Source organism: Cololabis saira, chromosome 3 (assembly GCF_033807715.1).
Source record: "Cololabis saira isolate AMF1-May2022 chromosome 3, fColSai1.1, whole genome shotgun sequence".
Classification (NCBI taxonomy): domain Eukaryota; kingdom Metazoa; phylum Chordata; class Actinopteri; order Beloniformes; family Belonidae; genus Cololabis; species Cololabis saira.
Window position 1 is genome coordinate 37004785 of NC_084589.1, and position 22565 is coordinate 37027349.

General features: G+C 44.1%; 1 protein-coding gene across 3 annotated transcripts in view; it reads right to left on the reverse strand.

Moving 5' to 3' along the window:
• Window positions 1-22565, reverse strand: part of lmna (lamin A) — a 62205-nt gene that overhangs the window by 15963 nt on the left and 23677 nt on the right. For all 3 annotated transcript variants that reach the window (XM_061717406.1, XM_061717408.1, XM_061717405.1), the window contains exons 3-5: window positions 4605-4761; window positions 1450-1575; window positions 216-386 (exon numbers count right to left, since the gene is read on the reverse strand). In XM_061717406.1, coding sequence (XP_061573390.1) covers window positions 216-386; window positions 1450-1575; window positions 4605-4761 — 454 coding nt within the window. The remainder of the gene's footprint in view (window positions 1-215; window positions 387-1449; window positions 1576-4604; window positions 4762-22565) is intronic.

Below are 22565 nucleotides of genomic sequence, written 5' to 3' on the forward strand. Positions count from 1 at the left end.
TCCCCTCTCAAATATTTTCTCTCCTGCATGGCCTTAATACTCTTCCTCATCATGATCCCCGCGGAGGTCGTGCTTGTTAAATTAACATCTGTGTGTGAGAGAAGAATAAACGGATGATCTGAGACACAGATCAATACTCCTGTAATCCTGTAATTTGTGCTGTGCTTTTTAACAACAACCCACACAACCAGCAGGGGGCGCTGGAGCGGCTCTACCTTGGAGTTGTAGGTCTTCTCGATCTCCTCCTTGTAGAGCCGGACCTGGTCCTCGTGCTGGGCCCGCAGCTCCGTCAGCGCCTCCGCCAGCTTGCTCTCGAACTCCATCTGCCTCCCGCTGTCGATCTCCACCATGCGGGACTCGTACCGGCGCTTGGACTCGCGCAGCTCCTGCACACAGCATCAAATCACCTCATCAGACCCCAGATAACCACATTTGGGTCATTTTCTCCAGCTGAAAACGACACTAAAACACTTCGTCGATGAGTCTAATCGTATTGATCGGTGCGTTACTGTGCCGTAATGACTTATTCTGAGCTTTAACCGTCTCCTAATTCAGCCCCTGGTATCGTCCACGTCTGGCTCAATTACAGCCGAAACCAAAACAACAATTACTGCTTCATTACTTCTAGGAGGGGGCGACGTGGAACGCTCACAAGAAAATGTTGCCAATCAATATACAGAAAGAATTTGAAGAAAGAGAAAATAAGTATAACTTAAAAGGAACAGAGATCTTTAAAAAAACAAAATTCTGGACAAAATTCATGGAACGTTGCGTTTCTGTAAAAGGTATAATCATATTTATGGAACAATCTAGATACAGAAGCCAAAGAATGCAAATCAAACATTACATTTAAAAGAATAATAAAATCCAGTTTGATGAAGAAATATCATAATTGTTAAGTTGGTTTTCTTTTTTCCTCTCTCTCTTTTTAGCACCATTATCATATTTTTTTTCTTTGAATCAAAAAAGAATACGACTGTCTGTGTTTGACGACAGCTATTTTGTGTTATTTTATAACTTTGTTGTATTTTTTTTTTTAAATTACGTTTATTTGAAAGTGTTTGTTTTTTTTTTTTTTAAATTGCGTAATTTGTAATTTTTTTTTATTATTACATGAATTGAAATTTGATTTCTTAGTAAAAAGGGACAGATAAAATAAGCTTTGTCTTTCTTTTCCCTTTCATTCAAGGAAAGAGATTTGTTGTAATTATATTGAACTGTTTAGTTTTTCTTTTAATGAATGAAATAAAGGATAAAGAAGGAACGATCCCCTTGAGAGCCGGAGGAAAAGCAAAAAGTGCACGAGCGGAGGCACATCTGGAGGGGCGCATGGAAAAAAACAATACAAAAAAACAAGTAGGTGTTTGGAAGCGGATCAATATCCTGCAGAAACGCTGAGCGGTGGGCCGGGCGGGTAAAAATAGACGGGCCGAGGTGAGGAGCACGGACCTCGCTGTAGATGTTCTTCTGGAACTCCAGCTCCTCCTTCAGGGTCTGCAGGCGGTTCTCCGCGTCGACCCGCCTCAGCATCTCGTCCTGCAGCTGCTTCTTGGCATCAGCCAGGTTCAGGTCCACCTGGGGGGAGAATAGGGGGGTGAAGGGAGAGAGAAATAAATGAGATGCTCAAGCAGAGGCTGCAGGCAAAGAGAAACACCCACCACAGCTCAAGGTGACCTGACGTGACCTCTAATGGCACTTCTCCACTAGTACCTACTCAGCCTGGTTCGGTTTGGTGCTTTTCCACTAGTATTTATAGAAGATATGCATTGACGTCACTTCCCCACTGGACCCGCCCCCTTACTCGCACTGAGTGGCAAAACATTAGCAAAAATGGCTAAAACTAGTGAAGACAGGATAACAGCCAATTATCGGCTTAAATTAAAGGCAGTTGGACTTGACAGTGACCCGTACAGTTACCAGAAGAACCAGTGGTCCATGGACATTAATATTTGGCCACTAATCCAGTTTCCTGATATTTATATGAACTTAATTTCTACGCCGGGGAAATACACGAAGCAAAGCTTGAAGGCATACAAACGTCTTGACGCTTGGTCCTACTTCAAGGCAGGATTTGTTGTAGAAATTAAAGTGATGAGGACACAGAACTTTATGATTTGACCGTTTAACGTTAGCTACCCAAAAATCCAACATTACCTGATACAAAATGGGAACCGCAAACCCACGTTTCGGTGCCTGGAATCCAGTTGTTTCTGTGAATTGCAGCGATCCATTTGTCTCTCTTAAGCTTATTTTTCGTCAGTCTGTAAAACGATAACTCAATTTTCTTGCTAAATCTATGACTACAGTCGATTGCACAACAGCTCTTTCCCATTTTAGATGTTTTCCAGTTGCTCAAACTCAGTCTTGCGCATTCCCTCTATTCGGCCCGGCTCTTTCCCACTAGGGGTCTAACGTACCGAGTAGATACGTTTTCTGTTTCTATTCTGCCGAGGTTCTAAGCGGCTGAGTCGGCTGTATCTGACCTCATCACACTACAGGCCACCGATTGGTCGGGGGGTTGGAGTCAGACGTCTGAGTCAGAATGTGACATCAGTGAAAGAGCGACTCTGACGGCTTCTTGTTCATTTTATTCCACCAGCAACGGCAGCAAAAGTCTGTTTCATGATCCAACTCTGAGGTGCAGATGTTCATAAACCTGGTGGCTGAGGAGAGAATTAAAAAGGGATCTAGATGGGCGATAAGGAACGACCAGATCTACCAGGAGCTCTGTCACTTCATAGCTGCTCGCGGCTACCAAGGGACTTTTCAGCAGCGCCGAGACAAACTAAAATAAATTAAAAAGCGTTGCCGCTTGAAGCTTCTTTCACTCTCATTTTTTAACTTGATATGGAACACAAGCCACAGACCCAGCAGCACATCTATCATCTCCTCCAGGTTCTACATCTTTAGTGCAAGTGTAATGTTTGTGACCAGTGATGTTCCCACTTTCCATGCTGTACTGAGGAATTTTATGTTTAGATTTATGTGTAGACTGAAGGAGTCAAAGAATGTTTTAATTATGGCCTTAACAGACACGACACAGAGCGATACAAGGTTCTCCTCCCGTTTCTGGAAACACTGGAGGAAATGTTTGTATGTTTTTTAACTAATTTGAATGGCACAAGTGAATCTCTTTCTCTTTGTGTTTAATGTCTGTGTATCTTGTTTTGTATTCTGGACCCAGTGTCTGCAAATAAAGTTTATATATTTAGTGTTTTTGTCTTCTTCGTTTAGATACACAATCAAATACGTCACAGCAGCTTCGCTCCAACCTCCTACTTCTGCTCCAGGTGCTGAATTGTAGTGGAAAAGAAACCAGGCCGAGTAGGTTCTAGTGGAAAAAGGTCCATAAGCTCATGTCTTAACGAGCTGAAGGCCGCTAACAGAAGTAGATCCATTCGTTAGACTCTGGTCTGCTGGAGCAGGGAAACACCTAAAGCCCCCCACCACCTGGACCTGGACAGCAGAGAACTGGCTTCCTCTTGTAGTAAAGAGCGTGTAGTTCCTGTTTGTGGCCAGCAGGTGGAGTATCGTCACACGTGCAGCTCTGGGTCCTGTGGAGTCATTGATAAAAGCAGCAGCAGAGACCTCAGCCGCCCCCACCCCCGTTTCACCACCTTGACCTCAGTCATGAAGGGTTTTCACATGAAACCACCCTGAAGGTCGTGTTCGTCAACGACCGGCTGCTTCTGGTGATTTGAATCGACCTCTGAGGTCATGACGGGGGGATTTCTCTGGAAAGGTTCCCGCCCTCGGGACCTGACAGCGTACAGGACGCCGCGGTGGCTCTGGGCCCACCGTATAGAGGGAATGCGCATGACGTCAAAGATGCGACTTCACCGCGGGTTACGCCCACTGAGTGGCAGAAAGACTGAGTGGCAGCGTAAACTTTCAGTTTGAGCAACTGGAAAACATCTAAAATGGGAAAGAGCTGTTGTGCGATCGACTGTACTTTAACTTTACTACTGTAAAGTTAAAGTTTTACAGACTGACGAAAAATAATACAAATGGATCGCTCGCTGCAATTCGCAGAAACAACTGGATTCCAGGCACCGAAACGTGGATCTGCGGTTCCCATTTTGTATCAGGTAATGTTGGATTTTTGGGTAGCTAACGTTAAACTGTCAAATCATAAAGTTCGGTGTCCTCATCACTTTAATTTCTACAACAAATCCTGCCGTGAAGTAGGACCAAGCGTCAAGACTTTTGTAAGTCTTCAAGCTTTGCTTCGTGTATTTCCCCGGCGTAGAAATTAACTACATATAAATATCAGGAAACTTGATTCGTGGCCAAATATTAATGTCCATGAACCACTGGTTCTTCTGGTAACTGTACGGGTCACTGTCAAGTCCAACTGCCTTTAATTTAAGCCCATAATCGTCTGTTATCTCGTCTTCTCCACTAGTTGCAGCTGTTTTTGCTGATGTTTTGCCACTCAGTGCAAGTAAGGGGGCTGGTCCAGTGGGGAAGTGACGTCAATGCAGACCCTCTACATATAAGGACGTACACGCCGGCCTCTCATCTGCTGTCTGGACCTGCTCCGAGGACCCGGGACGGGCCTTACCGCGCCACACGGGCCGTCGGTTGGGACGGGGAGGTCTTACCCTGGCCAGCTGGGCCCGCAGGTCCTTCAGCTCGGCCTCCAGCCCCTTCTTCTCCCCCAGGGCCGTGTTGAGAGCAGCATCCTTGGAGTTGAGCAGAGCCTCCAGGTCCCGGAGCCGGATCAGGGCCGCCTCCAGGTCCGACTCCTTCTTGGAGTTCCTGCCGAGACCAGGATGACAGGACAGATGATGAGGCCGGGTTGGTAAAATGAGATTTAAATGTTTGACTTTTCTTCTTTTTTTTTTTAACTTTATTTTTCAATTTTCAGCCAGTAATGGAAAGAACAACCAAAACAGGTATACAACAATACAAGAAAACAAGGGGGGAGACACTACTGTCTTCTATAATAATGCCATTTTGTCCATCTTGCCAAGTACATCTCTGTTTTAAGTCGTAGGCTGTACAGGAGGTAATTTGTTCCATTGAGCCGCAAGAGATAGAATTTTAAAAATGTATATGTCTTTATTTATTCCATCCTCTGGTATCAGTCCTAAGTAAATAACTCGGGGATCTTTAGGAATCCCATATCCCAAAACTTTCTCCATGGCTCTTAGGATCCCAAAATGCTTGTATTTTCTTACACAACCCGAAAATGTAAGAGTGGTTGGCACTTAATTGCCTCATGTTTGACTTTCCTCTCTTCTCAACCTGAAACGGCACAGATGAACCAGCCCAGACTCTCGGGACCAGACGCTGGTTAACGAGACCCGACTGTTCAAACTGACTCTTATCAACAAAGGGTCCACAGGAGGTCAGAACACCCGACGCGTCAAAATGAGATTAAATACGTTCATGTGGTAACGACCCACGGGGCAGCGCTAGGCCCTCCTAACAATAATCAAAACAACAACAATAATAATAATAATACAGTGACCCGTATCAGCCGTCACGTTCCCAGTAACGTCCCAGAACCACAACTTGGTGTCGTCTGGACACAAATGACAATATCAATTTACCAACGTTAAACTAAGAAGCAACTGCAAATAAAGGAATGTAAATAATTTACATTTCATTACAGAATCAGCTGATAAATGGCGGGTCACACACACCATCTTGTGACTCTGATGAAGGCGAAAGGAAGAGGCGAAACATGTCGAGTATTAAAAAACCTAAACATTTCTTGTCAGACAAAAAGATTCTAAAGAATAGAATAATAATAATTTACATTATTTAAAGAAAACAAATCAGACAAACAGAACCTTCTTTCCTTTTACATTTTAAGCAAATGTAACAAACATTTGTAATTTAAAAAATGAATTTCCAAGTATAAACATTAATTTTCCAAGCATAAAGACTTTTTCTCTGTATTTATACCTCTTATTAGTGGTTTGAGCAGTGAAGCTGCTGGAGGACTCTTTTTGTATTTTGTAAGAATCATCATCTCTGCAAAAGTCCATGAGGGCTACAGGACTGGCCTCCTCTTTGGTCCTTTTATCACCGCGGTGACGGACCCGGTAGGATCCACTGAGTTGGCAAAACTGCCCTCCTTACCACTTGGTGGCGCTGGTGCACAACTTCAGGATCTTAATTTTGTTGTTATATAAACAATAAAGATCTAATCTAATCAGATCTAGTCAGCAGCTGACGCCGTCGTCCTGCAGCAACAGACGTCGCCGCCATCAGAAATCGCTTTATTTCACCAAAAGTACACAGGAATTTGAGCTGGTAAAAGCAGCCCCAATAAAATAAAGAGTCATATAATATAATAATTAAAATAATTAAAAAAACAAACATGTGCATGTAAATATCTCTTGAAACACAAGGTTTCATCTGTAACTCAGGTGCCCAATGCCTTTTTCTTTCTTATAAATCTGGCTGATTGCCAGCCGGTCCAGGTTTAGAGGGAACATCTACACCTGATTCTAACTCGATAAACGGCGATGGAACCTGAAGACATTTTTCAAACTTACATGCCAATCAAATTTGTGGGCGTGGCACAAAGTCACTCTGAACATCCTAGATTTTTTTCCCCTTTTTTTCCACAAAACATATTTTATTGGCTTTTCCTGAGCTTTCATTTTTCCCCACAATCCCTTTCTCCCCCCAGTGGATCAGTTTCTCTGATGACCTTTACTTCCAGCTCTCTGCAAAGGTCACACACATGTGCAGGATCTGCCGGAGCAACAAACAAAGCGTGCGCTCAGACTGAGATCCAGGGGCAGCTGACGCTGGCGGCGGCGTCTGTCGCTGCAGCGAGCGCCGCAGTTGTCCTCAGACGTTAACTGAACACTTGCTGCTGAATAAGAGCCCATTGAGCTGCATCTCTGGGGAACCTGCGAGGAGCTAAGAGGCCTCATGTTCGCTGCACATGTGCTCCGCCCTTCCTGCGCCGTCACATCTCTCTCGCTTCCAAGAGCTGCTCGTTGGAAAATTAAACAAAAAAAGAAGAAAGAAAAAAAAACTTGGATGTGCCAGTGGAAAAAGCGAGCGCTCGAGGCTGAATGTGGAGACAAAAGGAGGAGGCGGAGGGAGGTGCAGAGCAGCATAGGTGGTTGGTGCACAGCGGAGGAGGAAATGGGCTGCCTGTAACTCCATTCGGTCCTCATTGTCACTAATAATAGCCATCTGCTGGGGGAGATGGTTTCCAGGCCGCCCACGCAGAGCTAGCGCTGGTCTGGTTCTCCGGCAGCTGGCTGTCCGTCACCCGGCCGACGACGGGAGAGAACAAACACCGAGAGCAAACGGCAGCGTCGCCAAGCTAAAAGCTGAAATTGTTTTCTATCCTGAATCGATTTCCATCGCTGCTCGTGATAAAAACTCATTTATGACCGCGATAACGAGCGGGCCGCGACACGGCGGCCCATTCAGACGGAGACAAGGAAACAAGAAGCAGAAATGATTTAAGACTAAACCCTCTGATCCGTCTGCAGCTCTGCAGTTGGAGCTATAAGATAGAAGAACAAGCTCTGCAACTACAAATCTAATCAATACAACAATTACAGTCATCGCTCTGCTAAAGGCTGAGGCTAAAAATAAAAGCTAACGGAGCACAAACACAGCAGCTTTAATCATCTTTCACTTATTGCATCATGCGCCTGGTATTGTTGAGACGAGTTTCCATTAGGAAGGTCGGGGGTGGGGGGGCTACAGGACCGGCCTCCACCGCGGTGATGGACCTGGCAGGATCCACTGAGCGTGATCCTACTGACCCTCCTGACCACTTGGTGGCGCTGGTGCACAACTTCAGAATCTTTCTTTGGTTGTTTTATAAACAATGACAATAAAGATCTAATCTAATCTGAGATCTAGTCAGCCGCTGCCGTCTAAATCAGAAATCGCTTTATTTCACCAAATTTACACAGGAATTTGACCTGGTAAAAGCAGCACCAATTAAATAAAGACTTATATTATTATAACAATAAAAATATTTTTTTATAATAGAGCAATAAAATAAAGTGTTATATTATTATAGTAACAAAAGTAATAAAATAAAATATTTTATAATAGAGCAATAAAAGTGTTATATATTTTATTTTATTACTTTTGTTACTATAATAATATTTTATAATAGAGCAATAAAAGTGATATAATAAAAATAAAATAAAAATAAAATATTTTATAATAGAGCAATAAAAGTGATATTATAATAAAATATTTTACAAGAGCAATAACATAGTGCTAATTAGAATAAAAGAAAATATTTTATAATAGAGCAATAAAATAAAGTGTTATGTTCTTATAATAACAAAAATAAAATATTTTAAAGTAAAGCAATAAAATAAGTGTTATAATAAAATAACATTTTATAATAGAGCAATAACATAAAGTGTTATATTATTATTATTATAAAATATTTTACAATATAGCAATAAAATACATTTTTTTTTAAAAGTCAAAAAAGTATGCATATATGTATGCGAGTATGTAATATGTACAATAACTTCTGCTATTTGCCCAAAAAAAGAAAAAACTGGAACAATGATAAACATATGAGGATATGGGCGGGGGGCTTAGTGAAGCTACACCAGAGTCCCACCATTGGAAACCCGGCCAGAACTCCTTACAGGGTGAAAGGAAAACCTCACTCAGCTGGTGAAAAGATAAACACTCCGCATCAGTCTAACGCCAGTGTTGATTCTAGTGAATCCACTCAGGTCATCGCTCCTTGAGCAACTTCTCAGGAAAAAAACCCTCCAACATGTCGACTTTCCTCCCCTCGTGGAAAACGTCTCGCTTCTGTGGAAAACTACATGATGAAAGGGCAGAAACATAACCAAAGCCCTGCAGCCGGACAGATTAACGCTGAGTAAATAAAGCTACATGAAGAGCTGCAGATGCAGAGATACGTGCAAGATATTGATTGGAGCCACTTCTGTCTGGTGGCGTCTCATTGAAGTATATTCACAACGGAAAAGGTGACAACCAAAACAACTGGTCTTAGTACTTTTTTGTAGTAATTCCTCGAGTCTTTATGACCCAGGTGGGACTATGACTGTAAAACTGCAAACGTTCCCCGAATTCCTGACTAAACATTGACTCGACTTGACGACTTAAACAGTTGCCCTTTCCAAACACGTCCGCCATCAATCACTCCAGACACGCCCCTCGGATACGCCCCTCGGACACGCCCACCAGACGGGCGGATTAGGGGCTGGTGTTGAGTAAGACGTGACGACGGCTGTTAAATGTTTTAATGCCTGTTCTCATGAAGGTTTCCCTCCTCTGCTCGTTTAACTCCTGATTAAAGCAACTCATATTCCAGCGCCGCCGTTATAAACATGCAGGTTATTGTAAATAAACCCGGCACAAGGCTCGTTAGCCCCGCTGAACCCTGGGTAACGGAGGGGCCGGGAGTGTTTTCATAGCGTGAATGTGTTCGGGGCGTTCACACTTTTATATTACACCTGATAGATTACTGTTTCCACCAATAAACCGTTTTAACGGTCTGATTCTGCAGATGATTGAAGCCGAGTGTGTGTGAGAGTGTGTGTGTTTTAATGGGGCCAGTGGACCCAGCGGACCACCTCCCGTTGTGCATTAATGGTCAGAAGCATGTTCACATGCTGGTTTGAAATCTCTTCACAGAGAACACCCCCTCCCCCCACACTATTAATTCAATTCAACTTTATTTATATAGCGTCTAATACAACAGATGTTGTCTCTAGACGCTTTCCAGAGATCCAGAACATAAACATAAACCCCCGAGCAATTATTACACAAACAATGGCAGGTAAAAACTCCCATAGTGGGAGAAAAGCCTTAAGCCAAACAATTTTATTAGCATCCAGACTCTAGTTTCTCTCTGGAAAACTGGCGATGCATTTCTGTATCGTCTCGACACCTTCCCCAGCAGCGCCTGCTGCGTCTCTGAGATGACTGCTGATGTCTTTCCTACTTGGCCTTGTGTTAAAATAAGGTCCCAGCATCACAAGAACTGGGTTAAGCTCAAGCGTTTACATGCAGGAACTTGTACCACATCGTCCCCGGTTTCTTCCTGGTTGCCGTAGTTACCATTGCGGCGCCTCCCAGCTTCCTGTTTGGAGAAGCGTTCATGACGCCAGTTTCGGCGGCTCGAAACCCTCGGGTCCAGAAACCCTCCCAACATCGTGAAGTGGAACCCAAAACACGACCCGCCGCTGCAGGTGTTAAATCACAGAGCCGAGTCCGACATTTTTAATGACGATTAGGAAAATCTCGGACGAGGAATTCTCCAGTTTTGTCCATCGCTGCTATGGTTTCAGGACTTTGCTGTAGCACGTCGTAGTTCCCCTGGTGGGATTTCCAGCCCATAATAAGCGTATACTGGCCCCGTAACGCTAAAGCAGCAACCTCAAAACCAAAACCATAAGTAGATATGAGCTTCGAGGGAAACATATGATTGAAAAACCAAAATCTAGGACTAAAATTAAAGATCAATGTATTACTGTAAGGGGTGTAAATCTATGGAATGCACTTGATGAAAAATTGAAGATGTGCCAGTCGATTCATGCATTCAAACGTTTGTTTAAGTTTAATGTGTTTGAAAAATATGAGGGATCCAGTAGATGATACTATTACGGAATTAGGTTCGGGATTGTGTAAACAATATGATTTTTTTGTATGATGTTTTGTATGTTGCGATCTGAATAAGTTGATCATGTGAGAAGGGTAGGCGTAAATAAGCAATAGCTTCAGCCTATTCCTTTTCGGTTAGGTCTCTTTATTATGTGAACTAATGCTTCCTATTGGTGTCTAAATTCTGAATGACCTGGCCGAAATAAATATATTTTCATTCATTCAAAACAGGAAGCTGGAAGGCAGCATTACGCAACTTCCTGTTAGACACAGGTGGTCCTCGGGTAGACGAGCAGAACCACGACGTTTGGACGTGAAGACGAATCGCTTATTAACTGAAGCTACATTCCTTTTTCCCGCCATCGTCGCAGTGCTGGAAGACGTATCAATGGCTGAAACCGATAATATTCGTGGTATTTTATCGTCATTTCATTAAAGCTCCATCTCAGAAAGCGGCAGCGTCGCCACGGTAACGGGCGTCGACCCCGACGTCTAGGAGCGACATCAGGACGTGTTATGAAATGTTCACGTTTCTAACAGAAGCTGCGTCCGAAATTCCATACTTATATAATGAGTATGGAAGAACAGTATGAGATTTTTTAGTGCGTCCGAAACATTAGTACGTACACAATAGTATTCACTATCCATACCCATTCCAGATAAATTTATTAGTATGGATTGATGGGCACTAGCTAAGCAAAGCTGCAGCAGCAGCACCATCACGCTACAATTAAAATGCGAATAATTAGGTGTGATTTCGCTTTGGTTTCCATAAGATATTAACCAGATGAGTTCATCATTTATCACATTATTGTGTGGGTAGATGTATTTGCAAAGTTTACGAATGAGCTAGTTCCCTGTCGGAGCCTGTTAAGCTTTCTTCTTCTGTTTCTCGTTAGAAGTTGAAGAGGTAAGAATAAAACCACACCACGCAGGAGAAATGTCATCTTGTTTGGGCCAGGATAAATGGGAAATAGCGGAGCGGTGCGCTGCTGCTGCTGTGACAGGAGCTGTTACCATGGTAACGGCTCCCCCTCCCAACGGCAGGAAGTGCCGTGTGGCTCTGAGTGGTACGTCCAAATTAATGCATACTACTGATATTAACTCAAAAGTGTGCCGAATTTAAGTATACTTTGTGAGTATATACCGTTTAGTTTGGCATCTTGGACGCACCGTGAGACTCGTGCACGGATTTGTTTACTCTGTTTACCCCAGGTTCCCTTGGAGCGTTGCCCCGGCAACCACGACAACGTGAAGTGTCCAATCAGCAGGAGGTCATTAACACGGTGTTAAAATGGTTAATGGTTATAAGTAAAGATTATGTTTGGGGGCGGGGGGGGTAAAGTAATAAAAACAAGCTGAACTGCACATTTGATGTTTAGGAGCCACAAAAAGAAACCAAAAGTGGGATGTGGGATTTGGGACATCCCCCGCCCCCCCCAGGCATAAACGACTGTTCTCTAAATGAAAATTAAAAGACAAAAGAGGAAAAACATGGAGATTATCAAGATTTTTTTTTTTTTTTTTTTTTTTTTTTTTTTTTAAAGCTTTTTCTCTCCAGAGATGAAAACCCGTTTCCAGCCACAGAAATGGGAGCCGTCAGCCGGCGGTGGTGATACATGAGGAGGGCTGGGAGTGGGGGGGGGCAGACAAAGAGAAGGAGGGAGACGGACGACAGAAATCTGAGGAGGAGGAATGTTGGCGCGGCTCCGAGCTCCTCGATGACTCACAGCTATCTTTGTCCAGCCGAGTAACGAGAAGCAAACTCCGCCTCGTGGTCTGGGGGGGGGGGGGGGGCTCCCCCCGCCTTCCCCTTGTTTTCCTGCGCCGTTACCGTGACAACCAAAGCCCCGTCGTCAGGCCTCGTACCTTTACATCTACAACACGCTGTAGATGTGATGGAATTCAAACAGCAACAATAATAATAATAATCATTATAGAGCCGGTCGGGATGAGGAACGGTTCTGGTTCTGGTTCTGGTCTCTTGGACTTCCCCCGGATATTTGAAACAGAAACACGAGGAAACTCGAGCCCTCGCGGCTCCATCACCTGACCTTAGCGACCGCAGTCTGGCTTTGTGTCGCTTTGCAAATCAAATGTTTGTCCCGGCGGCGAGGTCACGAGCACACGTGCACTTCCTCCAACGGCCACCAGGAGGAACCAGGAGCTGGTCTCCTCCAAAACCACTGGCATCTCCACAGTGGACCTGAACCCCAACAGATCAATCTGTGGAGCCACGTGGGTGGTGGGGCCCCGCCCCTTTTACATCTGATTCAGTTCATAAAGAAACATCCTCCGATCGTCGCTGTGGCAACGAGGCCGGCAGTGACTCGTCTGATGGTTCAGGATGCAGCAGCAGGGTGAGCGCGGAGTAGAGGGGAGGAACCCAAACAGTGATCTGGTCTGGAGGTCCACAGGAAACCCAGATAGACCGATAGATCCAGAAAATTTCAATAAACGTTCTCATCTAAAGGTTAGCCTCTTTAACTCTGTTAAAGGAGCATGAGGCTCCTTTTAAGAAATGAGACTCTCTAGCGCCACCCTTCGCCACGACGGCCGTCGGGGGTCCTGCAGCCAACAGTGAAGCCGGCACGGGAGAACGGGGAGAACGCACATGCAGCGTCATGTGACGTCACATCCGCAGGACAGAGCGGGAAATTCGGGACCGAATTGCAGCACATTTTGCAGCACACAGCCTGTTCAAGGCAACGGAGAGATACACTAGAGGGCTCATTCTTTTTGGTTTGGAACGCTTCATCTGACATTATTACTAGAAAACTTAAAACGTATACGAATTTTTTTCATAAATCCTGCCTCAATCCGGCCTCATGCTCCTTTAACCAACTCTGTTGTTGGCCGAGAAGTTCGGATCTAAGTTCGGACATTAACCCTAGAAGTTTGGACGTGAACCCGAGAGGTTCTGACACGAACCCGAGAAATCCGAACCTGAACCCCAGAACTTCCGACATTAACCCCAGAAGTTTTGACACGAACCCGAAGGGTTTGGACCTGAAGCCGAAAAGTTCGGACTTGAACCCGAGAAGTTCCGACACAAAACCCAAGAGGTTCGGACCTGAAGGCGAGAAATTCGGACACAAAACCTATAAATTCGGACTTAAACCCAAGAAGTTCAGACGCAAACCCGAGAGAAGACAAAAGCTGACAGAGGATATGAAGAAAACATCGTCGTTTTGATCAGGATCTTTTTGATGAGGCGACGCCCCCTTCTCCCCTCCCCCCCAGGACCCGGTTCAGGAACTGAAGCCGCAGCTTTGGCCGTGGAAACAGAAAAACCTGGATTTAATTTGAGAACCTGGACCAGAACCAGGAACAGAGAGAGAGAAAAAGAAGCGTGGGAGGGGTTTGGAATCTGTCAACTTCAGCTGTGACCACGCCCCCTCACGGCCACGCCCCCTCATGACCACGCCCCCTTCACCCACTCAAGATTTCCCCGTTTCATTTAATTCAGAACCACCTCTGCAGAGACCTGGTCCACATGTAAAATACATGTTGACCATTTCCTGCAGCAGCAAACATCTGGTTCTGACCCGAACGTGGATGTCGTGTGGGTGGGCGGGGCTTCCTGGTGTGTGGGCGGGGCTTCCTGGTGTGGGCGGGGCTTCCTGATGACTCACTGCCCAAACAGAGCGGAGGGGAAACTAAAGGGGGTTCCCCCGAACTCCTGCAGGACGTCCTCTTTCCACTCGTGTTTCATCCAGCGTCTGAGTTTCAATTCTAATAATACCAGCAAATCTCTGAAATAAAACTAACGCCAAGAACCTGAAGTGGCTGAAACAGGATCATCACGTCACCAGCTCTTAATAGTTTTTCTACCAAAGTCATTGTGACAGTTTTGTTTGTTGAAGGTTTCCAGTTGATGGATGAGACAATGAACCATTATCCTTTTATCATCAGTCCTGTCGTCATGGTTACTCTGCTTTACTTTCATCAGCTGCTCTTAAATCCTCACTAAAGTTTTAAATGTAAATGTACTTTATTTATATAGCCTGCCACCTCTAGGTGAGCCAAAGTGCTTTACAGACTAAAACATACAGAAATGCAACATGAAATCATAAGACTGAGCAAAAAATAAATGGAATAAAAGAAAAAGAGTAAAAAGTGTCACCACACTACTGGGTATTAAAAGCCAGTCTGAATAAATAGGTTCTAAGCCTTGATTTAAAAAGGCTTTAAGTCCCAAAACTGCTGGAAAATCCCGTTCTGTCCCTTTAAGAGTTCTTCCACATCAATCCAAAGAGAAATTAAAATGGGAGGGAAGTATGGGATTTATTATTCCCGTCAAAGCTTGGATCATGTTCAACATATTGAACATATTTGTTGAAAAAAACTAACTCATAATTTAAACAATTTCAGATACAAGCGTTAAATGAACAAGAAGCAGACGAGCTTCTTCAAAACTGTTAATGAGACGACGAGGTGAAAACCTGCAGGTTGGAGCTAGTAGTGTAACACACCCACCCACAAATACACACACACACCCACAAATATACACACACACACACACACACACACACAAGAATAAGAAAAATGCACTAAAATAAGTATGACAGGCCGACACATGACTCTTCCCGTCTCGCTTGTAGACGGAGAACACAATTGGAGGGATTGTGTGTGTGTGTGTGTGTGTGTGTGTGTGTGTGTGTGTGTGTGTGTGTGTGTGTGTGTGTGTGCCAGGGCCCACCCAGACTCGTGCCTGATGGGAACACAGTTCTCAGTGTTTGCAGCCGTAACAGCCGTCGTGTCACTGATGGGAAGCGCGTCCTTTTGTTTACGCGTCACCAAAGCAAACGTTATGAGCTGTAAAGAATCATGCCCCCCCCCCTCGTAACCATGTAAATGCAAACATTTACATTGATTTTTTTTACATAGTTCCTCAAACACACCATCAATCAAAAGTACAGCAGAAATAAAAAGGGATTAGAGCGAGGGAAGGTGCCCCTCCCGCTCGGGCTGTGCAGACCAGCGAATGCAGCGGCCCCGCTGCTCCCTGCATGGTTATCTGATGAGTCAGAGAGTGAGTCAGACGCTGCCTTGCCTCTGCGGCGAGCTTTAAAGTCCACGACGGCAGGAAATCTGATGTGACGGACGGGAGCGAGCCTGGACTCAGGGGCTGCACAGTTTTGGTTTTACGTTTACTCGTTTTTATGACTTTGACCGTAAAGATAAAGAATGATAATGAGTGATGAGTTTACTTTGGACCTTCGGTTCAGAGTTCCTCCTCCTAAAAGTCTTGTTCAAACCTGAAACACACGACATTCCAGTGGAAGGAGCTGCACACAAATAAATAAATAACGTTGAACCAGGAGCTAAACTCTCCTTTTGGTTGATAAAATGACTGTCGGTCTAAAAATGATAATAATCGAAGCTTTGATTGAGATTTGAACGAGAATTCTTTATTACATTATTGTAATATGCATTTTTTGCTCAAGTCACTTTAGATACAATCCATACTGCTTTTAAATGCTGCTAAATCTATTTTGCTACTATGCATGTTTTATGTTTGTTCCCTTGTTTTATTGTATTGTTTGACTGAATTGTTTTTATGTTTTCTGTTCGGATTGCGGGTGGAAACTAGCATTTCTGCTAAAATCCGGTGTATTTACACTGCTTAATGTAGTGTTCATTAATATATATAATAATTACCTTACATGTTTTGGATTGCTTTCGTCTTCATCAAAGTAAGGCAAGTTAAAAACCTGCAAAATCTTTGGCGGAAAAAAAGAATTGGCGGATTAAAGAGAATTAAATGTGTTTCCATCAACAGATTTGGTTCAGAAAGTGAGGAACCAGCACCCCCTTGTGGTGTGGGGTGGTAATGTGCCGACTCAGTAGATCCTACCGGGTCAGTCACCGTTTAACGGAACCGCGACGGCTGCAGGGACCGGGGACCCTGTTCAACTCCAACCAGAACCCTGCTAACTGAAATAGCTATTACAGTAAGCGCCACATGACGTGGCGTCAAAAATAAATTGCTTTTTTTAAGCCTCCAATTTTAACTTCGACAGATACTCTTTAAAAAGGACGGAAATCTGATGCAGGACGCGGCTTCCTGGTAGTACGTTCATTCAATCCTCTGTCGGGTGCAAAAGGGGGGCAGAGTTGGTGGATATTTACGAGGAAACGGAGGCCGTGAATGCTACATTTGCATCTATTGAAAGAGGCTTACGTTATTATTGGTACATTTCATCCACTTCCTGTGCACTTGCAAGGTTCCTGCAGGGACTCCATCCTAGACTAGTTCTTGAAACCACTTTTTTGTGGTCCTGGTCTTATCTCGGATCTCTCCAGGTCTCGGACTCGGATCATTGAGATGCCGTTGCACCAAGGTGACATCAGCAGTTCTTCCTCTTGTTAATGTACAGTTTTGTAAACTATTTGTATTTTGCATCTCTTTTAATGTTTTGGTGCATCTGCATGTGTCTGTATTTAATTACAGTTTTGTGTTTATAGCGGCCTTGTTTGAATAAATATATGAATAATATTTGCATATCGTTGTGATTGATTAAGCATCAGGTCCATTTCAGTGATGCTGATATACGGTGTAATCTGATTACTATAATGGTAAATAATGTAATTTCAAGTCGATAATTGTATGTTTAATATTTAAAATTCACGTTTCATCTCCAAATTCAGTCCAGTTTAAATCAGTAACATTTACTCTTCCTTCCTTTTCTGAGGTGGAGGGGGGTGTTGGAGCTGGTTATTCTGTTAGATACTTTGGGACTAGTTAGTCGTCGTGTCAATCCTTAAAAGCACTGGAGTCAATCCTCCAATAGTGTAGAAATAGCGGTAGTGCAGTCGCCACACATATCTGATCTCAGCTGATGGATGAAAACATTTATAGTGAGTTCAACATCATCATCCACTTCTCTGTGTTATTGAGCTGCAGTTGAATACAAGCTCATATGGAAACTAGCTGAACCAGGATGATGTTCTACAATCACGCAGGATCAGGAAATAATTAGGTTTCTTTTTGGTCTGAAGCTGAACAAGTCTCGGTCTTGATACTCTGGTCTCGGTCTCGGTTTAAGCGTCTTGACTACAAGTCCCGAACGTTTTCCAGCTGCATCAAGTTACACAAAACCAAACCAAAACCCTCCAGAACACTGAGAAGGCGGCTCTCGTCGGCTAAATGAAACCCATGTGGATTTTATGAGCCTCTCTGAGCTCCCACTTGGCCTCTTGAAAAGGAAAAGAGAGAAAGGATTTTAATGTTTGGAGCTAGTTGCGGTTGAGGCTCGGCGCCTGGCGGCCGAGTGTTTCTCACGCACGACAGAGGCAGAGCTTCTCTGGGACGAGCGGCAGATCAACAGGAAAGAGAGAAGTCGCCTCAGGTGAGCCGTAAAGCAGCGGGAAAGAAACCGCCTCGACCTTCACGCAGCTATCCTGTGATTGTCTCTCCTGCCGTCGTTTTCAAAAGTTAAAACCGTCAGTTCTCGCACAATCACATCAAGATGTGAGTTGATGCACAAACACGTGAGGAGGAGCGCTGAACGGCGTGTTCAGTGTTTAGATTATCCTCCTGCAGGTCTGGAAACCCAATGAAATGCTTGATGGGAGTGAATGAGGCCTCCATCTTTAACCGGCCTTGTGCGAGTGAGTCATCGAGGGCTCGGCCCCCGAGGCTCCATGGAAACTCCATTTCCATCAAACCCACAACAGGCGCGGCGCCCTTACCAGGGTTCTGCTCGGCTCAGGAGTCCGAGAGCAGCTCTGTCATTAGCCGAGCACCTTCACGGGCCACCGGGCTGCCCTCCGGTACGGGTTCGAGTCCAGCCGACCGCTGGAATCATCTACAGAGAAAGGCATCCGTCACCTTTATTCCCTTTTTCTCTCTCTCGTGTTCCAGCTCAGTCTAAACTTTATTTATAAAAGCGCTTCAACACTTAGGCAACAGACTGCAGATGCAAATAAAGCAGGAAGACACATCCCTGAAATAAATAAAAAGGACCGGCCTACTCATCGGGCTCACTGGACTTAAGTCTGTAAAAAAAATATATTTTTTTAGGAGATTCATTGAGTGATTGAGAGTTCTGGCCGACCTCCCAGAAAGAGGAGGAGATGCTACTGAAAAGGCACGAGTCGGGTCCAGGGAACCACCGAGAGGGTTGGATCTCCAGAGCTCAGAGCTCAGAGAGATGAGGAGGCGCCACACGAGCGTTCAAAAGCTGGGAGGAACATTTTAAAAGCAGCTCCTGTGAAGAGAGCGCTTGATCAGGGTAATATGCTCGCACCGTCCACGTTAAAGGGCCGGCAGCCGAGTTCTGGACCAGCCGGAGACGGCGGAGAGGAGACTGTTCCGAGTGGCAGCGTGAGGAAGAAGAGGCTCAACTCTGCGGATCAGCCTCAGACTATAAAAACTAGACTTTTGCACCGACTCGTCTTTCAAGTTAAAAGATGACGTTAGATTCATCACAAATGTCAGAGAAAATCCAAAGACGTCCTGTCAGCAGGTCAGTTCTCCCAAAACAAAGATACCCGTTTTATCTTCATTTAAACAAAAAAAGTTCAGCTCCATCAAGACTTTGACATCTCGCAGACACGATTTTCTACACTCTGGGCTCCACCAGATTTTAAAAACGTACATCTGGGCGTCATCTGCATAACAATTAACTGCCTGGTGGAAGCAGGTAGAGAGAAAATAAAAAGGGGCCTAAACTAGAGCCCTGAGGTACCCCATATTTAAGTGGAGAAAAGAAAACTGATCAAGCTGGACAGAAAAACCTTCAGCTAAATGGGGCTTAAACCATTCAAGTGCAGAATCAAACTTCCTCTTCAACTTTTTCTGCTTTTCAGGTTTCACCGGTTTCCTCCATCATCTGTTGATAGTGTTTGAAATTCAGGTACAAACCCGGAAGAAAACCACAAAATTGAAGCTAAACCTGATCAAAATAGTTCGGATTACCTCTGAACGAGTCACCATCTCCTCAAACAACCCTCACATATGGCGTTTGCCCCCCCCCCCTGTATCAGGGGTTTGTGGGTTTAACGGGTATTAACTTTGAGATGTTTGTAAATGTTTTCAACCACCGAGGACCAAAGACATCTGGAAAGAAGGATCAAATGTTAAACTCACGAAGCTTAAACAGTAATAAACTAATAAAGACTATTGATGAGATTGATAGATTAGATTAGACTAATCCGAGTCTCCGTCACAGACGTCTTCTGAACTTTTATTCCTGATTCGTAAATCTTATGCAAGTGATACGATTTAGCGTATTTAGTCGACTTCAGCCGTCGTTGCAATTCTCCGCTTTGCAAACTCAACTTTTTTAGAAGAAACTTGTAATTAAAAGACACATTGGTGAAGATAAACCCGAAGAGACGCACAATAATCCCGGGAAAGCTGCAGCTTCAAACATGAAGATACACCAAGTTAGAAGTTTAACGTGATAAATAAAAGCAAAGGTTTCTTTGGACAATCCTGTGGGGGCGAGGTCTATGAGATGACTGATGACAACACCTCGTATACTCCAACAAGACCTCGTCGGTCCACCCATCGTTCTTTCTTGTAATCTCCGACTTCATCGAATGTACTCGTTGCTAAATGTCACCGGTTCAAACGCTTAAACGATTTGTTTTCAATTTCTAAATGTAGAAATCCTGAAACCAGGAGGTTCCAGCCGGCCAGCCTGAGTACCCCTCCCACTACCGGGCCGTTTTGGCCCCGTAGAGGTTCCTGAAGGCCAATCCTAACCAGATCCTGCCCAGAACTCCCGCTAGTGGAAACGCGCCTAAATTCACCGCCATAGGAGCTCCTTCCTCGGGTTGAAGAATAAAATATCATCAGGATTTGTGGCTTTTCTCCAAGAAGTTTTTGAAATTAAAAGTCGTACCAGAGCAACAAGTTTTATGCAACTTCCTGCTCAGGTTTTTAGATCAACAAAGAAGTTGAAGGCACCGTTCGGGTCTGGATGAGTCGTATTCGTGGAGGACTTGGTGAGTGTTTCCTCTCCAGACCCGGTTCACGGAGGAACAAAGTGATCCTCGTCCTCGGAGGCTGGCGGGGAACCCAGCTGAAGATCAAACGACCCGAGAAAAGTCTAGGGATGGGAACCGAGAACCGTTTTTTTGTTCAGAACCGGTTCCCAGTGTTTAATTCCTTGGACTCGTTTGCATATTTTTCAAACGATTCCCTTTTCGATTCCAGTGAGCATGAATGACGTCATCAGGCATGTTGTGTAACGTGCGCAAGCCAGCAATCGATAGTAGACATGGCGCCCAAGCGAAACAGACGCACAAAAGTATGGTTATATTTCAGTAAAAAAGACAACAACAGGGTAACTTGCAATATTTGCTAAGTGAATATTTCATCAAAGGGAGGAAATGCTAAATATTTGCAGACACAGCAGCAATAATGATGAAGGAATGTTGCTTTTTCCAACAGCATCAGCAACATTTGCATGTCCTTTGCTAATAATACTGCAGGTAACTAATTAACTACTGAACACTCCCTATCATATTAGTGCCATTTGCCTCATTGTTGTGCTTTTTCTTCCCAAATGGAAAGCGATAAGGGAATTGTTAAAGAACCGAATCGGTAAGCGGAATCGAAAATGGAATCGTAGAAATCGTATCAATTCCCATCCCTAAAAAAGACGAATGAAATGAAATCTGACGCTTCCAAATAAAGAGATAACTGCAGCATCAATGGCTGTAATAAGATTAGTCCTGATCACACATACATAGCCGTGTGTGTGTGTCCATCATTACAGGTATTAGCGCCACCTGAGCTCCTTCCTGCCGCGGCGAGGCGATGGGTCGTAACGGCCGCCGGCGTCATGTGATGTTGAAAGCGCTCAATTATGAATGAAGGACTCATAACGGCGGCGTGAAACTGCTCCATTCCTGACACTTCACAGCCGTTAACCTCGTTATTCGTCACTTCTCTCACCGTTACGAGCCTTCCTCTTCCTTCAGGGGTCCAATGAAGACACAAGTCCACTTTATCTGCTGAAACTAAGTAATATTGATTTAATAAAGATCATTTTGTCCGTGGAGTTACAATTTAATTAGTTAACTCTTTTTGTCTTCATAATAATGTTGCATCATCTCTCGTACTTCTGAAAAGAGATAAAATGGATCCATTCAAGGTTTTTTTCCCCCTGATTTTTCACGGCTAATAAAAATAATCATAAAAACGCATGAAGACCTTGAGAGATCCACCTAAACGCTTTGGATGAGTCGCAAAAAGCATCAATGGCGTAAAATCAACAACTCGTGTTGGAGATTTAAAAACGTTACTAGTGACTTTGATATTTTTTGTTCGTCTGAGACTTGTTCTGATTTTAAATAAATAAAAACATCCCAACAGCCCCTTTTTAGACCACGTCTTTGCTCGGGTCACCACAAGGGGACGGAGTCAGGCAGCCCCACCTTCTCTTGGGGGCGTGGTCTTATTTTAAAATCACTGTGATTAATTTTTCGCCGCTTCAGAAATGAAAGAAACGCTGCGTTTGATCTGTCTGTCAGTCTGAAGGTGAAACGCCCCCGACGCTAAAACTCAACATCCGTTAAACGTCATATAAGGAAGTTAAAGTTATAACTTTCCACATCAAAGATTCTCCTGTAAGCTTCCTGCAGTAAAGAAATAGATTATTTTATCTGTAATTATTTATCCAAACTGGTGCGTATTGAATGTGAAGTGTTTAAACGTTATTTCCCAGTGTGCATATGTGGGATCTCTGACAGAGATGATCAACATTAATGATCAGGTATCGGCTGATACCGTATTAAAAGTATTTTTCATTTCAAGTGTTTAAAGTCCACCGAAGGAAAGTTGACCACCAACAGCTCTCCGCTGCAGCTTAATTAGGACGCTGGCGTTATTTCTGTCAACATTCCTGCCACGCCTGGAACGCAGCCGCGAATAGCCAGCAGGATGCATGCTAAGGATTGTGGGTAATTTTTTGTTTGTTTTTGCTAAAGTGATTAATTGTACCTTCTTT